Source organism: Hyperolius riggenbachi, chromosome 8, assembly GCF_040937935.1.
Source record: "Hyperolius riggenbachi isolate aHypRig1 chromosome 8, aHypRig1.pri, whole genome shotgun sequence".
Lineage (NCBI taxonomy): Eukaryota > Metazoa > Chordata > Amphibia > Anura > Hyperoliidae > Hyperolius > Hyperolius riggenbachi.
The window spans coordinates 173,460,305-173,478,443 of record NC_090653.1 but is presented as its reverse complement, the minus strand read 5'-3'; the positions used below and the strand labels follow the sequence as shown (position 1 = coordinate 173,478,443).

The 18,139-nt window shown below is 50.6% G+C and overlaps 1 protein-coding gene across 1 annotated transcript in view; it reads left to right on the top strand.

The window, feature by feature from the left end:
* Window positions 1-18,139, top strand: part of LOC137528381 (G-protein coupled receptor 83-like) — a 148,184-nt gene that overhangs the window by 11,907 nt on the left and 118,138 nt on the right. Inside the window, exon 2 of the mRNA XM_068249668.1 lies at window positions 14,118-14,243. Coding sequence (XP_068105769.1) covers window positions 14,118-14,243 — 126 coding nt within the window. The remainder of the gene's footprint in view (window positions 1-14,117; window positions 14,244-18,139) is intronic.

Here is an 18,139-nt window from a genome sequence, read left to right as displayed (position 1 = left end):
TCGGATTGGTGGTGTCCGACAATGCGGCCAACCTGCTGGCTGCCATCAGCAGGGGACACTTGACCCACGTCCCCTGCTTGGCCCATGTCCTGAACCTGGTGGTGCAGAAGTTCCTGCGCACCTACCAGGGGATGCACAATCTGCTGGAAGTGGCTCAGAAAATTGTGCGCAGTTTGCGCCACTTAGCTGCTGCCACCGCAGCAAACCTGGCCGTCATGCAGCAGCTTGAGGGCCTGCCACGACACCGCCTTATCATCGATGTGCCAACTCACTGGAATTCCACCCTGGCGATGTTGGAGTGGCTGGTTGAGCAGAGGAGGGCTGTCAACTGCCACATCGTTGAGGCCACTCTCGCCAGCACCACCAAACTCCAGCTCCTCTCCAACGCACAGTGGGGGCAGATGCAGCAGGTCTGCTTGGTGTTGGCTCCCTTCCTGCAGGGAACCAACCTGGTCAGCGAGGAACAGGCATCCCTCTGCCAGTGGGTGCCCTTTGTTTGTCTGCTGGACAGGGCACTTTGTGATCTGCTGGATGTGGGAAAGGAAGCCCTGATCCAGCTGGAACAGCAGCCACCTGCGCAGTCCACTTCTGCGCAGGATTTTGAGTTGTTGGAGGAGGAGTTGGAAGTCCTGGACGTTGCTGTTGAGGGGGAACAGCGGAGCGCTGCTGCAGTGGTGCGAGGGTGGAAAGAGGAGGAAGGGTCTCAGGGGCCAGAGGCTGCTGACCCTGATGTCTCTGCTGGATGGACCACCCTGTTCCGCATGGCAGCGCACATGCTGCGGTGCCTGCGCACAGACCCCAGGGTGAAGCAGATGCATGCTCAGGAGGACACCTGCATCAGCATGACCCTGGACCCATGGCTGAACGGGAAGGTGGCTCAGCTCCTGCCTGCTGGAGACCCTGAGCAGCGAACAAGAGAGTTGCAGGATATCCTTGTTCGGCGATTGGAGGAAACCTTACCCCAGCCTTCCACCCCCTCTGTCCCTGTCCAGCCAGTACAGCAGCCGGTGCCTGCAGCCAGCAGCAGCAGCAGTATAAGGCACCCAGGAGACCTGCTGTCCTTGACAAAGGCACTCTACATGATGGTAGAGCACCCGAGAAAGGAGGTGCATGCAGCAGCATCCTACTCTCAAAGTCACAGCTAGCGCCTGATGGTGGCCGACTACATGGGGTCCTTCAGCAGGCTTGACACCGGCAAGGAGCCTGTGGACCCCTTGGAGTACTGGGTCGATCGCTTGCAGATCTGGAGTGAGCTGTCTCGTTTGTCCACAGAGTCCGTGGACAGACTCACATTTTTGAAGATCAACCAGGCCTGGATTGAAGGCACATTCCAGGCACCTGTTGTCGGCGAGAGGAGGACATGAGGTGCCTGGGAATTATTTTTTTGCAACATCAACCTTCAGTTCCCTGCTAATTTGGCCTGGTTTTTCTGTAGGTGCTGTGGTACCACCGCTAGGGACCATGGCCCATTACATTGACTGCTGCCACACGGCACTCCTCCTCCTGCTGTTGCTGCTGCTGTATTTAACCTCCTGCTGTCTGTGTTCCCACAGCCAGGGTCCACAGAATTTTGCGCTGCTACCATGTGCCACTAGCTATTACGCCACTACAATAGCTACATTTTGTTGTAAAAAAAAAAAATATATATTTCTGAGGTGTCTGGTTTGAAAACTGTGCTGTCCCAGTTGTGTATTGGACACAATGTGTGCTCCACGACTGCTGTCCGGAACCTCCTGCTGTATGGTGTTTATTATTACAGCCGTAGTACCAACGCTAGGTGCCATGGCCCGTTACATTGCCTGCTGCCAAACGTCACTCCTCCTCCTGCTGCTGCTGCTGTATTTAACCTCCTGCTGTCTGTGTTTAGAGTTGGGCCGAACCTCCGATTTTCGGTTCGCGAACCGGGTTCGCGAACTTTCGCGAAAGGTTCGGTTCGCGTTAAAGTTCGCGAACCGCAATAGACTTCAATGGGGATGCGAACTTTGAAAAAAAAAATTAATTATGCTGGCCACAAAAGTGATGGAAAAGATGTTTCAAGGGGTCTAACACCTGGAGGGGGGGATGGCGGAGTGGGATACATGCCAAAAGTCCCCGGGAAAAATCTGGATTTGACGCAAAGCAGCGTTTTAAGGGCAGAAATCACATTGAATGTTAAATGACAGGCCTAAAGTGCTTTCAAACATCTTGCATGTGTATACATCAATCAGGTAGTGTAATTAAGGTACTGCTTCACACTGACGCACCAAACTCATCGTGTAACGCACCGCAAACAGCTGTTTGTGTAGTGACGGCCGTGCTGGACTGGTGCGCACCATGGCGAGAGTGCAGGTTTTGGTGGCTTTACAGCCCATATGGTCAGTCACCTGGCTGATGTAGCTGAATGACAGAACAGTGACTGTCCAGCTGATCAAATTTGGTCTGACCACAATGAGGCAACGACCTTATTATCGTGGGTGTGCCCCCCGAGACACTCATCTAGGCGCCGGTCATTGCTCCATTGTGATACGCAAGCCCCTTCACCACGGCAAGGTAATGATCACGAAGGGGAATGGGCGCATGTTCATGCCTTTTCTTTTGTTGTTGCAGCTGCCCGCAGTGCAGCCAGAAAAATTAGGCAGTCATGTACACGCACCAGAAAAATTATTACAGCGGCCGCTGCTAGCAGCGGCCTAAAAAATTCAGCAATCCGCCTGGAGTCCCGGACCCTGTTGGTGGTGGCGGAGAAGGTAGTGAAGCGGCCTGCAGGCAGACATGCTGTGTGGAGGGACTGGGAGCGACTTAGTCTTCTTGGGGCAGGCCAGGCAGCCAGTCACACGGCGTGCAGGCAGAGATGCTGTATGTGCGGGGACTGACTTAGTCTTGGGGCGGGCAGCAGCCCTCCGGGATCCATGCCTCATTCATTTTGATAAAGGTGAGGTACTTAACACTTTTGTGACTTAGGCGACTTCTCTTCTCTGTGACAATGCCTCCAGCTGCGCTGAAGGTCCTTTCTGAGAGGACGCTTGCGGCAGGGCAGGAGAGAAGTTGGATGGCAAATTGGGACAGCTCTGGCCACAGGTCAAGCCTGCGCACCCAGTAGTTCAAGGGTTCCTCATCGCTGTTCACAGCAGTGTCTACATCCACACTTAAGGCCAGGTAGTCGGCTACCTGCCGTTCCAGGCGTTGGTGGAGGGTGGATCCGGAAGGGCTACGGCGAGGCGTTGGACTAAAGAACGTCCGCATGTCCGACATCACCATGAGATCGCTGGAGCGTCCTGTCTTTGACTGCGTGGACACGGGAGGAGGATTAGTGGCAGTGGTACCTTGCTGGCGTTGTGCCGTCACATCACCCTTAAAGGCATTGTAAAGCATAGTTGACAGCTGGTTCTGCATGTGCTGCATCCTTTCCACCTTCCGGTGAGTTGGTAACAGGTCCGCCACTTTGTGCCTGTACCGAGGGTCTAGTAGTGTGGCCACCCAGTACAGCTCATTCCCCTTGAGGTTTTTTATACGGGGGTCCCTCAACAGGCAGGACAGCATAAAAGACGACATCTGCACAAAGTCGGATCCAGTACCCTCCATCTCCTCTTGCTCTTCCTCAGTGACGTCAGGTAAGTCAACCTCCTCCCCCCAGCCGCGAACAATACCACGGGAAGGTTGCGCAGCACAAGCCCCCTGCGACGCCTGCTGCGGTTGTTCTCCTGCCGCTGTCCCCTCCTCCTCCTCCTCCTCCCCCAAAGAAACACCTTGCTCATCATCCTCTGAGTCTGACTCATCTTCTGCACATGACCTCTCTTCTTCCTCCTCCTCCCCCCTCTGTGCTGCTGCAGGTGTTGAGGAAACAGCTGGGTCTGATGAAAATTGGTCCCATGCCTGTTCCTGCCGTAACGGTTCCTGGTCACGCTCATTCGCAGCTTCATCCGCCACTCTACGCACAGCACGCTCCAAGAAGTACGCGTAGGGAATTAAGTCGCTGATGGTGCCCTCACTGCGGCTCACCAGGTTGGTCACCTCCTCAAACGGCCGCATGAGCCTGCATGCATTTTTCATCATTGTCCAGTTGTCGGGCCAGAACATCCCCATCTTCCCAGACTGTTTCGTTCTACTCCAGTTGTAGAGGTACTGGGTGACGGCTTTCTTCTGTTCTAGCAGGCGGGAGAACATGAGGAGGGTCGAGTTCCAGCGAGTGGGGCTATCGCAAATGAGGCGTCTCACCGGCATGTTGTTTTTACGCTGAATTTCTGCAAATCGTGCCATGGCTGTGTAAGAGCGCCTCAAATGCCCACAGAACTTCCTGGCCTGCTTCAGGACATCCGCTAAGCCAGGGTACTTTGCCACAAATCTTTGAACCACCAGATTCATGACATGTGCCATGCAGGGTATGTGTGTCAGCTTCCCCATATGCAAAGCGGCAAGCAGATTGCTGCCGTTGTCGCACACCACGTTGCCTATCTCCAGGTGGTGCGGGGTCAGCCACTCATCCACCTGTTTCTTAAGAGCAGCCAGGAGAGCTGCTCCAGTGTGACTCTCCGCTTTGAGACAAGCCATGTCTAAGATGGCGTGACACCGTCGTACCTGGCATGCAGCATAGGCCCTGCGGAGCTGGGGCTGTGTAGCTGGAGAGGAGAACTGCCACTCAGCCAAGGAGGAGGAGGAGGACAGCGAAGAGCATGTAGCAGGAGGAGAGGAGGTGGCAGGAGGCCTGCCTGCAAGCCGTGGAGGTGTCACAATTTGGTCCGCCGCTTTCTGCTTGCCATCGTTCACCACCAGGTTCACCCAATGGGCTGTGTAGGTAATGTAGCGGCCCTGCCCGTGCTTGGCAGACCAGGCATCCGTGGTCAGGTGTACCCTTGACCCAACGCTCTTCGCAAGAGATGACACCACTTGCCTCTCAACTTCACGGTGCAGTTGGGGTATGGCCTTTCTGGAAAAATAAGTGCGGCCTGGCATCTTCCACTGCGGTGTTCCGATGGCCACAAATTTACGGAAGGCCTCAGAGTCCACCAGCCGGTATGGTAACAGCTGGCGAGCTAACAGTTCCGCCACGCCAGCTGTCAGACGCCGGGCAAGGGGGTGACTGGCCAAAAGTGGCTTCTTCCGCTCAAACATTTCCTTCACGGACACCTGACTGCTGCTGTGGGCAGAGGAGCAGGAACCGCTCAAGGGCAGAGGCGGAGTGGAGGAGGGTGCCTGTGAAGGTGCAAGGGAGAGAGCGGCATAAGCAGATGATGCACCTGAAGGAGGAAGAGGAGAAGGAGGGTGACTTTGCTTTTGTGTGCTGCTGCTGCTTTTGCTCAGGTGGCCATCCCATTGCTGTTTGTGCCTTTTCTCCAGGTGCCTTCGTAAGGCACTTGTCCCTACGTGAGTGTTGGCCTTTCCACGGCTCAATTTTTGTTGGCAGAGCGAACAGATGGCTTTGGTCCGATCTGAGGCACACACATTAAAAAATTTCCACACCGCTGAGCCACCCTGGGATGTGGGCACTATGGGGACCTCAGCAGCTGATGCTGAAGGGCAAGTTGGCTGGCTGTACATAGGTGGCGAATCTGGCGATACATGGTGCCGGACTCTGCCACCAGCTGTTTCTGACGAAGAGCTGCCCCAGCTTCTTTCAGCAACTTCTATCCTCCTACTACTCTCTGACTCCCCCTCTGAACTGTCCCCCTCTTCATCTCCTCTATTGGGAACATACAGAGGATCCCTATCATCGTCATCATCGTAATCATCCTGCCCAGCTTCGCTTGCCTCAGAAAAATCCAAATGTGTAGGTCCTTCATCCTCCTTACACGTTACATCCATAGTGTTGTCGCGTAACGCAGACATATGAGCTGGTGAAAATTCATCTGGCTGTAACAATGGCTGTGCATCAGTGATTTCACCACCACTAAATAATTCTTGCGAAGTGTCAAATGCAGCGGAAGTGGTGCTAGTAGTAGCGCTGGTGGCTGAGCAAGATGAGGTGTTCTGTGTCGCTAAATACTCAACCACGTCCTGACAATCTTGGGAGGTGATGGGACGTGCCTTCTTCCGAGCACTGTACTGTGGGCCAGGTCCACACGAAATTACATTTACACGACCTCGCGCAGACCTGCCGGGTGGCCTTCCTCTGCCTCTGCCACTACCTCTTCCTCTTCCTCTACCTGTTTTGTCCATATCGGGTATGCACGGAGTGGTATATCACACTGCGTGCACTCACGTAGGTAGGTGGGTTCACTTAACTGCACAGGTATGCGCACTGATGCGGTGGGTTCACTGAACAGTACAGGTATACAGTGGCGGGTTCACTGAACACAACAGGTATGCAGTGGCGTGTTCACTAAACAGGTATACAGTGGCAGGTCCACTGAACAGAACAGGTATACAGTGGCAGGTCCACTGAACAGAACAGGTATACAGTGGCGGGTCCACTGAACAGAACAGGTATACAGTGGCGGGTTCACAGAACAGGTATGCAGTGGCAGGTTCACTGAACACAACAGGTATGCAGTGGCGTGTTCACTAAACAGGTATACAGTGGCAGGTCCACTGAACAGAACAGGTATACAGTGGCGGGTTCACTGAACACAACAGGTATGCAGTGGCGTGTTCACTAAACAGGTATACAGTGGCAGGTCCACTGAACAGAACAGGTATACAGTGGCAGGTCCACTGAACAGAACAGGTATACAGTGGCGGGTCCACTGAACAGAACAGGTATACAGTGGCGGGTTCACAGAACAGGTATGCAGTGGCAGGTTCACTGAACACAACAGGTATGCAGTGGCGTGTTCACTAAACAGGTATACAGTGGCAGGTCCACTGAACAGAACAGGTATACAGTGGCGGGTTCACAGAACAGGTATACAGTGGCGGGTCCACTGAACAGAACAGGTATACAGTGGCGGGTTCACAGAACAGGTATGCAGTGGCAGGTTCACTGAACACAACAGGTATGCAGTGGCGTGTTCACTAAACAGGTATACAGTGGCAGGTCCACTGAACAGAACAGGTATACAGTGGCGGGTTCACAGAACAGGTATACAGTGGCGGGTCCACTGAACAGAACAGGTATACAGTGGCGGGTTCACAGAACAGGTATGCAGTGGCAGGTTCACTGAACACAACAGGTATGCAGTGGCGTGTTCACTAAACAGGTATACAGTGGCAGGTCCACTGAACAGAACAGGTATACAGTGGCGGGTTCACAGAACAGGTATACAGTGGCGGGTCCACTGAACAGAACAGGTATACAGTGGCGGGTTCACAGAACAGGTATGCAGTGGCAGGTTCACTGAACACAACAGGTATGCAGTGGCGTGTTCACTAAACAGGTATACAGTGGCAGGTCCACTGAACAGAACAGGTATACAGTGGCGGGTTCACAGAACAGGTATACAGTGGCGGGTCCACTGAACAGAACAGGTATACAGTGGCGGGTTCACAGAACAGGTATACAGTGGCGGGTCCACTGAACAGAACAGGTATACAGTGGCGGGTTCACAGAACAGGTATACAGTGGCAGGATCACTGAACAGCTATGCAGTGGCAGGATCACAGTACAGGTATGCAGTGGGCTGAGGGCTCACTGAACAGAACAGGTATGCTGTGGCAGGATCACTGAACAGCTATGCAGTGGCAGGATCACAGTACAGGTATGCAGTGGGCTGAGGGCTCACTGAACAGAACAGGTATGCTGTGGCAGGATCACTGAACAGGTATGCAGTGGCAGGATCACAGTACAGGTATGCAGTGGGCTGGGGGCTCACTGAACAGAACAGGTATGCTGTGGCAGGATCACTGAACAGCTATGCAGTGGCAGGATCACAGTACAGGTATGCAGTGGGCTGAGGGCTCACTGAACAGAACAGGTATGCTGTGGCAGGATCACTGAACAGCTATGCAGTGGCAGGATCACAGTACAGGTATGCAGTGGGCTGAGGGCTCACTGAACAGAACAGGTATGCTGTGGCAGGATCACTGAACAGGTATGCAGTGGCAGTATCACAGTACAGGTATGCAGTGGGCTGAGGGCTCACTGAACAGAACAGGTATGCTGTGGCAGGATCACTGAACAGGTATGCAGTGGCAGGATCACAGTACAGGTATGCAGTGGGCTGAGGGCTCACTGAACAGAACAGGTATGCTGTGGCAGGATCACTGAACAGCTATGCAGTGGCAGGATCACAGTACAGGTATGCAGTGGGCTGAGGGCTCACTGAACAGAACAGGTATGCTGTGGCAGGATCACTGAACAGCTATGCAGTGGCAGGATCACAGTACAGGTATGCAGTGGGCTGAGGGCTCACTGAACAGAACAGGTATGCTGTGGCAGGATCACTGAACAGCTATGCAGTGGCAGGATCACTGTACAGGTATGCAGTGGGCTGAGGGCTCACTGAACAGAACAGGTATGCTGTGGCAGGATCACTGAACAGCTATGCAGTGGCAGGATCACAGTACAGGTATGCAGTGGGCTGAGAGCTCACTGAACAGAACAGGTATGCTGTGGCAGGATCACTGAACAGGTATGCAGTGGCAGGATCACAGTACAGGTATGCAGTGGGCTGAGGGCTCACTGAACAGAACAGGTATGCTGTGGCAGGATCACTGAACAGCTATGCAGTGGCAGGATCACAGTACAGGTATGCAGTGGGCTGAGGGCTCACTGAACAGAACAGGTATGCTGTGGCAGGATCACTGAACAGCTATGCAGTGGCAGGATCACAGTACAGGTATGCAGTGGGCTGAGGGCTCACTGAACAGAACAGGTATGCTGTGGCAGGATCACTGAACAGCTATGCAGTGGCAGGATCACAGTACAGGTATGCAGTGGGCTGAGGGCTCACTGAACAGAACAGGTATGCTGTGGCAGGATCACTGAACAGCTATGCAGTGGCAGGATCACAGTACAGGTATGCAGTGGGCTGAGGGCTCACTGAACAGAACAGGTATGCTGTGGCAGGATCACTGAACAGGTATGCAGTGGCAGGATCACAGTACAGGTATGCAGTGGGCTGAGAGCTCACTGAACAGAACAGGTATGCTGTGGCAGGATCACTGAACAGGTATGCAGTGGCAGGATCACAGTACAGGTATGCAGTGGGCTGAGGGCTCACTGAACAGAACAGGTATGCTGTGGCAGGATCACTGAACAGCTATGCAGTGGCAGGATCACAGTACAGGTATGCAGTGGGCTGAGGGCTCACTGAACAGAACAGGTATGCTGTGGCAGGATCACTGAACAGCTATGCAGTGGCAGGATCACAGTACAGGTATGCAGTGGGCTGAGGGCTCACTGAACAGAACAGGTATGCTGTGGCAGGATCACTGAACAGCTATGCAGTGGCAGGATCACAGTACAGGTATGCAGTGGGCTGAGGGCTCACTGAACAGAACAGGTATGCTGTGGCAGGATCACTGAACAGGTATGCAGTGGCAGGATCACAGTACAGGTATGCAGTGGGCTGAGAGCTCACTGAACAGAACAGGTATGCTGTGGCAGGATCACTGAACAGGTATGCAGTGGCAGGATCACAGTACAGGTATGCAGTGGGCTGAGGGCTCACTGAACAGAACAGGTATGCTGTGGCAGGATCACTGAACAGCTATGCAGTGGCAGGATCACAGTACAGGTATGCAGTGGGCTGAGGGCTCACTGAACAGAACAGGTATGCTGTGGCAGGATCACTGAACAGCTATGCAGTGGCAGGATCACAGTACAGGTATGCAGTGGGCTGAGGGCTCACTGAACAGAACAGGTATGCTGTGGCAGGATCACTGAACAGCTATGCAGTGGCAGGATCACAGTACAGGTATGCAGTGGGCTGAGGGCTCACTGAACAGAACAGGTATGCAGCCAGGAAGAAGTTAAGCCTAACTAATCTTTCCCTGAGAGACAGTCTGCAGCAGCTCGCCCTACTCTGACTAATGCAGGCACACGAGTGGCCGTAATGGCCGCCGCTGCCTGCCTTATATAAGGGGGGGTGGGGCTCCAGGGGCTAGTGTAGCCTAATTGGCTACACTGGGCCTGCTGACTGTGATGTAGAGGGTCAAAGTTGACCCTCAGGTGCATTATGGGGCGAACCGAACTTCTTCCGCAAAAGGTTCGCGTGCGGTACCCGCACGCGAACCACCTAAGTTCGCGCGAACCCCGTTCGCCGGCGAACCGTTCGGCCCAACTCTATCTGTGTTCCTACCACCAGGGTCAACAGAATTTTGTGCTGCTGCCATGCGCCACTAGCTATTACACCACTACAATAGCTACATTTTTTGTTTAAAAAAAATATATATATTTCTGAGGTGTCTGGGTTGAAAACTGTGCTGCCCCAGTTGTGTATTGGACACAATGTGGGCTTCACGACTGCTGTCTGGAACCTCCTGCTGTTGGTGTTTATTTACAGCCGTGGTACCAAGGCTAGGTGCCATGGCCCATTACATTGCCTGCTGCCACACATCGCTCCTCCTCCTCCTCTTGCTATATTTAACCTCCTGCTGTCTGTGTTCCCACCACCAGAGTCCACAGAATTATGCGCTGCTGCTATGCGCCACTAGCTTTATTTTTTATATATTTTCATATTGCATTGGTGACCAGGGGCGTTTTTAGGTTCCTGGGAAATATGGGGCAACCCTGGGCACCAAGAGGGAATGATTGTGGTATGCGCACCGCTGCAAAACATGGGCGTGGTCATGCCATGGAAAGTGGGCGTGGTCAAAGGTAGGGCCAAATGTTCATGAACATAGCAGTGGTGTAACTTAAATATATTCAATAGGCAGTATTTCACATAAATAACTTCCTCACCTGGAGTCTGTCTTGTCTTCGGCTGGCTGGACTGCATGCTGTACTCGGCTGGCGGTTATGCTGGGCTGCCTGGCTGGTGGTTATGCTATGCTATACTGTGCTGGCCTGGCTGGTGGTGATGCTGTGCTGGCATTGCTGGTAGTGATGCTGTGCCGGCCTGGCTGACAGTGATGCTTTGCCAGCTTGGCAGTGATGTTGAGCCGGCTTGGCTTTGCTAGGTGACTTGCTGGGGGCTTTGCTGGGCTGGGCAATTTGCTGGGGGCATTTTTGGGGGGCTTTGCTGGGCTGGGGGCTTTACTAGGCTTTGCTTGGCTGTATGCTTTGCTGGGCTGGGATCAGGAGGCTTTGCTAGGCTGGGGGGGGGGGTTGCTTTGCTGGGGGCTGTGCTTTGCTGGACTGGGGCCCTGGGGCTTTGCTTGGCTGTAGGTAGGTAGGTACCCTCAGTATAGGTTAGATAGGTAGGTAGGTGCCTCCAGTATAGGTTAGATAGGTAGGTTTCTCCAGTATAGGTTGGATAGGTAGGTACCCCCAGTATAGGTTAGATAGATAGATGCCCCTGGTATAGTTTAGATAGATAGATGCCCCCAGTATAGGTTAGATAGGTAGGTGACTCCAGTATAGGTTAGATAGGTAGGTGACTCCAGTATAGGTTAGATAGGTAGCTTCCCCCAGTATAGGGAGCGAGTGGGCAGTTCACAACTCACCTTCCATTCGTATCGACACAGCACAGCCTCCATCTTCTTTCAATTACCTCCCCCGGTGTCCGTCGTCTTGGTTACAGCATGCCCTGTGATGACATCGGTCACGTCATCACAGATGGAGGCTGTGCTGTGTCGATCCGAATGGAAGGTGAGTTTTTAACTGCCTGCTCCCCCCACCACTCCGCCCAGTGCCGCCTCCTGCCGCTCAATCAATCCGGGGCACCATGGCAACAGGTTCGTGGGAGGTGCCCCAGATCAAAGGCCCTAGCGACACCACTATTGGTGACAACAGTCAGAGGGTGCAATGTAGAGTGATAGTGAGGAGGAAGGACAATGTTTATTTGTTTTTTATTTGAGCTTGGTTCTGTTTGGGAGTTCATATCCGCTCCCCTTTGGTTGACTCTGTAATCGTCACCGCACTGGGGATCTGATGATCCTCCTCCTTCTTTTCTCAGCTACAGTCGTTTTCCTCCTCTCTGACCACACCCACCTCCTTCGCTCTGTGCTCTTCAGTGTGCTATGATAGGTGTGTGTGAATTTATAGGTTGAGTGCACAGCCTCATGGCAGCCATGCCCCCTGGAGGAAGCCGGCAAAACTGCCAGGGAGCCTCGCGCTGTCTGCATGGGATGCCTCGCCGCCCTGACCACCTCTCCAACATCAGTAGCAGGTCTGTAAAAGGACTATGACATTTGTGTCTTGCATGCCACATGGTCTACTTGATCAGGCCGCTATTGCTTGGACCTTCTACATGCCACAATTACTCCCTTGCCATCCATTTCCGCACTGTCACCAGCTGTTCCTGTCACAGGATTAGTTCAACATCAACTGGATGTCGATCTGCTAACATCCTTGACTACACCAGAATCGTCAACCCTGCTGGAATGAGTGAGACTACCCTTATCCTGTGGTTTCTGGATTCACTCAGGAAGCACACTTGTTTGCTGAACTTTGGGATTTTTAATACAGCATATGTGACACTTGATCTTGAACCTTTTTTGCCAGTGTATGAGTGATGTTGTGCCTGGTTTTGGATGCCGTGGGTTGTGACGGGGTGGCCATCCCATGTGCTTTTTAACTTTTATCTAGGTTTGATTAATTAATACATTTTGTTACTATTTGGCAATAGATTACAGTTTAGCCTAAGTTATTCATATATATGATTTTTCTGGTACATATGTCCCACCACATTTTGACCACTACCACAACATTAATTATTAAAGTATTTCTTGACTTTATATGCTTTGAATTAGAATGGTGGTAATGCTTATTCGAAGAAAAAATTAAAAACTCACATCTTACAGTGGTTTGCAAAAGTATTCGGTCCCCTTGAAGTTTTCCATATTTTGTCATATTACTGCCACAAACATGAATCAATTTTATTGGAATTCCACATGAAAGTCCAATATAAAGTGGTGTACATGTGAGAAGTGGAACAAAATGGGGCCGAATACTGTATATCATTACATCTGGCAGATGCAGAACAGTCTCTCACAACTACCCTTAACATAATACAGGAATTCGGCAGGTTTTCAGGGTTCTGAATAAACCGGGACGAGTCAGCTATCCTCCCCCTTGACCCCCAACTTCCGAAATCCCAACCTACCACCCCTTTTAAAGTGGGTCACGGAATTTACATACCTTGGAGTCCAGGTGACCAGGAATCTCGAAAGATTTTAGCAAGTTGAATCTTGACCTCGTACTATAAAAATTAAAACAAATGCCAGGCCTGGCAGACCCTGAACGTTACCAAAATTCTTCTCTCTTCTGAAGCTGCCCTCATCTGATCCCGGCTAAATATTTTGCAGACATAAGCAAGACTTTCTTCTCTGTTCTTTGGTTCCCCCGTAACCTGAAAATAGCACTAAAAACATGACAATAAAAAATATTCTTTAACTACTTCCGTACCAGCAGTCTCTGCCCCCTTAAGGACTAGAGACTGTTGGTACCGTAAAATGGCGCTTACCGATGGTTCACCACACTGATCCGTCACTCTCGTTGGTCACCAGTGTCGTAGCAATAGGGTGTGTAGAGGAAGCAACCGCATCGGGGCCCTTGGGCTAGAAGGGCCCTGAGGGCCCATCCCTCAAACACAGTATTAGCTCTTTATTGGTCCTGTGCTGATAATATTCACTTTTATAGTTGATTTGAATAGTAGTGATCATTAACACACAGTTTCCCATCCCCTCACACTGTGGTTGTCCTTGATTGGTTCTGGTGTGCTTGGGTGGCCCAATGCTAAACTTGCACTGGGGCCCACAGCTTCTTAGCTACACCACTGTCGGTCGCACTGCTCTCCCACCACTGCAGGTCCCTCTCTCCGCTGTCTCTATGACGGCAGAACTCTTTGCGCCGGTATGGAGCCGCTTTCATTGGCTTCTGACCCTGTCCATCAATGTAAGCTAATGGGATTGGCTTACAGTGATGACAGGGTCAGGAGCCAATGAAATCGGCTTCTGACCGGCTCACAGAGCTCTGTCGTCATACTGACGGCAGGATGAGTGGGTTGTGGTGGGGACAAAGTGTTGCGATTGGCGGGACCGTGCTGCGACGATTGTTGAAATCTTCGTCCTGTCAGAATAGCTCAGCCACAAGCAGGAAGTAGATTTTACCCACGCTGAAAAATATGTCTAATGATCTTAAATTTACCTTCTTTTCTCAGGTTAGGTTTGTGAGCAGCACCTGGATTTTTGGCAAATTAATGTGTCATGTGAGCCGATTTGTGCAGTATTGCTCGGTCCATGTATCGGTTCTCACCCTCACAGCAATTGCATTGGACAGGCATCAGGTGAGCAATCAATATTCTAAACATGTTAAGTCTTCACTAAACTCACATAATTATTTGTAGATTATTGTTAAAAATGTTGGTGGCATTTATGTTATCAAATGGCGAACTAGCAGTATAATAATTTGTGCTTCAGCTTTTCTTTTTGGAGGGAAAAAACTTTCTTTTCATCTGTCTGTGTTTATCAGTTTATTATCAGTGATGGCAGAACCGTTCACCGGGGCCCGGGTGAACAGTTCCCAGCAAACAGCCAATGTATGTTCAGGTCTGATGCGGACTGTATGGGCCATTCGCGACTTCCCTATTCTTTCCCATGGATCCATTTTTTGACCATTCCTCCTGAACTCACATTGGAGAGGATGGCCAATCAGGCAGGCTCACCACCCTGGCTACTCCCCCCATAAAAGGCGCAATCCCGGAGGCCATTTTCTAGGGCCCCCCAGTACTCCTTTTGAGGAATCAAGGAGAAAACTCAGGAGAAAAAGTGAATTGCATATGGCCCATGGTGTGCAGAAAATACATACAGAAAACCGACAGAGGAATGTGCTCTAAGCCTCAGCTTATTAAACTAACTCACTCTGTCCATCTCTGATGGAGCAGAGCTGGCTCTGCAGACTTCTCCAGCATCACTATTGTACAGAGCACTTGGGGAGTGGTAGAGAGGTTGGGGGCTGAACTGGCTCTGCAGACTGCTCCAGCATCACTACTGTACAGAGCACTTGGGGAGGGGTAGAGAGGTTTAGGGCAGGGCACTGTACACAAGAGTTTGCTGCACACTGAATAGGGACTGTCTCCAAATCTTTGTCTACACAACTTTGTATGATTCCTTATCAATGGCTGAGCACATGCAGTCATTAGAACAATTTTGCAGAGAGCAGAAAGCTTTTTCACTCCGTGCCCTTTGTTGTCAGTCTCTCAGGACAGGAAAAAGAATCTTCTCCCCACACAGGGGCCCCTGTGGCTTCTGCCCCCCCCCCCCCCCCGCGCGGCTGCATACCTTGCAGGGTGTATTGTTACACCCTTGCATGACAGACAGAGGCAGGACGAAGGACAAAAGTTCTAAGAGTCGTGGTGGTGCTTCATCACATGGCCATGCTGGCCATGCATATGTGATCTTCAGCAGAAGAATGCCATTACTTCCCAAATAGCAGAAGGAGTGGATGAATGGCTCACTCAGTGTTCCACCTCTTCTACCTACCTCTTCTGCTGCCAACGTTCCTCCACCCTTCTCATTCTCCTCTGCTGTGGCCAACAAAACACCACCTCAACCAATACAGCCCCTCCAACTAAATGTAATTGCTCAGAGGAGCTATTTATGGACCAGAGTGATGTGCAAACATTCTTGCCATTGTATGAAGGAGAGGATCAAGGCAGACAGTCAGACAACAGTCCCGTGGTCACCACGAGGTGTAATATCCTTGCTGCTGCAGCCTACTGTGAGCTTGAAGCTGTATGTAATGATGATGGGTGATGATGATGTGGTGATGAATGTTTCATGGGTGTCCACAAGAGAGGAACAGAAGGAGGAGAGTTCAGAGTAGGAGACCAAGCATCGCAGAGGGAGGAAAAGGATAGGAAGTCGGGAGAGGTTGCAGGGGACAGGAGGCAAACAGCAGGGTGCAACGTCACCTGGGGTCAGCCAGACACTACACCCGCTCACTTACTAGCAGTACTAGACCAGCTTAACAAGGCTCTTTAGTGTGGAAATATTTGTGTGTGTCTGCTGCTGACAGAACCAATGCCATCTGTATCTTGTGCCAAGAGAAATTTAGTAGTGGGAAGACCAGCATGCATGTAGGAACAAATACACTGAAAAGGTACCTGGCGTCCAAACACAAGGCCTTGTGGCATAAAGCCTTTAAGGCAAGAAGCACTCAAAGCGCAAGACAGCCTCCTTGTATTCCAACTTCTGCATCCTCCCCTTCTCCTCCAGTCCCTTGTTCCTAGATGTCCTTCCTTCACTCCACCTTCAAGCCTGCCCGCTTCATGGTCATGGTCATAGAGTTAGAGTTCCATCACTGCTCAATCATGTTGCCATGTGACCCCCTTGCCCAACGTCTGACTGCTGGCTTGTCAGAACTGCTAGCCCACCAGCTTTTACCATGCCAGCTGGTTGAATCTGAGGCATCTCAAAAATTTGTAGGCATTGCTGCACCGTAGTGGAATGTAGTACTCAAATTAATTTCTGGAAACTATAATGATGCTCTTAAATCTGAACCTCAGAGAACGTCACCCATTTTCACATTGAAAGCATGCAAATGCTCTAGGTCCAGGACTGTACACAAAATTACAAATACATTTAAAGGGAGTCTGAAGCGATTTAAAAAAAAATACAGATACTCACCAAGGAGAGAAAGGCAGAGCCTTTAGGCCCTATAGAGCCTTCCCATTCCACTCATGGTCCCCGTATTCCAGCGCTGGCTCCCTTGTTAGTAGTCTCCGACCAATGGGTCGGAGACTGCTCTGCTGCTGCTGCGGGAGACTTCGGCAGTCTTTGGGATCCCAAGTGCTTGCAAAGACTGAGCGCTCCATACTGCGCATGCAGGAGTACGCATTCTCGTGCACTCCCGCATGTGCAGTATGGCGTTGCCCATCTTTGGGAGCACTTGGGCTCCGGAAGACTGCTGAAGCCCTCCGCAGTGGGGGTTCTGAATGGGGGATCCTGCGCTGGAACACACGGACCGTGAGAGGAATCTCCTTAGGTGAGTATCTGTTTTTTTTCAATCGCTTCAGACTCGTTTTCTGTATGCATATACAGTATGTATATATTGCTTTATATTTATATGTAGCCCAACCCTCTCTGTGATGTCTAGGCTATGATGTCCCAGCATTTTACCCAGAGGACTCTGAGGGCCAGGTGTTGTTTCTGTTCACTTAACAACAAACGTACACCCCACAGTGAAGCATATGCCAGCAGTAAAAATGTCACTATCTGTGATAGATTTAAGAATGTAAGTCAGGGTGAAGAAAGATTTTTCAATGGATAAAAACACAAAACTTATAAAGTAATACTGTAAAAAAATAAAGAATTATATACAGTAAAGTTACTTTTAAGTTTGGTTTGATTTTTGCAAGCGTTTTTTTCACAAGCCCATAGAAAAAGCCATTTGCATGCATATTTCCAAAGGATTTGCCTACAGATTCACAAAAAAACTTTGGAAAATGAAACACAATAGGGTAAAAGGTGCCCAAGATACAATAAAGTATTAAAATGTATTAAAAACACACATAAAACAAAAAAGGAAAGAGGTGGCTTACTGCTAGCGATGACAAGGAGTGTTAATGGAACTTGATTACAGAAAATAGCTTAATGTGGTGAGGTGGTGTCTATAAGGAACATAAAATTAATATAAATGAATGCAAAGCATAGGAGAATGAACACCTGCAAAAATAGGAAAATCCACATGCACCTTGTTAACAATATAAATATTTGGTCAACTAGGAAAAGAATTGACTCTTGGGTGCATGCGGATAGTATTAAAAAGTCTTTAGTCAATATCAAAAGATCATGTACAAACATATACCATAAGGCCTGGTGCACACTAAAAAACGCTAGCCGATCCGCAAAATGCTAGCAGATTTTGAAACGCTTTTTCTTCTTTTTCTGTAGCGTTTCAGCTAGCAATTTGCGGTTTTGTGAAGCGTTTTTGGTGTAGTAGATTTCATGTATTGTTACAGTAAAGTTGTTACTGAACAGCTACTGTAGCAAAAAATGCCTGGCAAACCGCTCTGAAGTGTCGTTTTTCAGAGTGGTTTGCGTTTTTCCTATACTTAACATTGAGGCAGAAACGCATCCACAATCCAAAATCTGCAGCAGCCCGGGAGTATGCGTTTCTGCAAAACGCCTCCCGCTCTGGTGTGCACCAGCCCATTGAAATACATTACCCTAGCGGATCCGC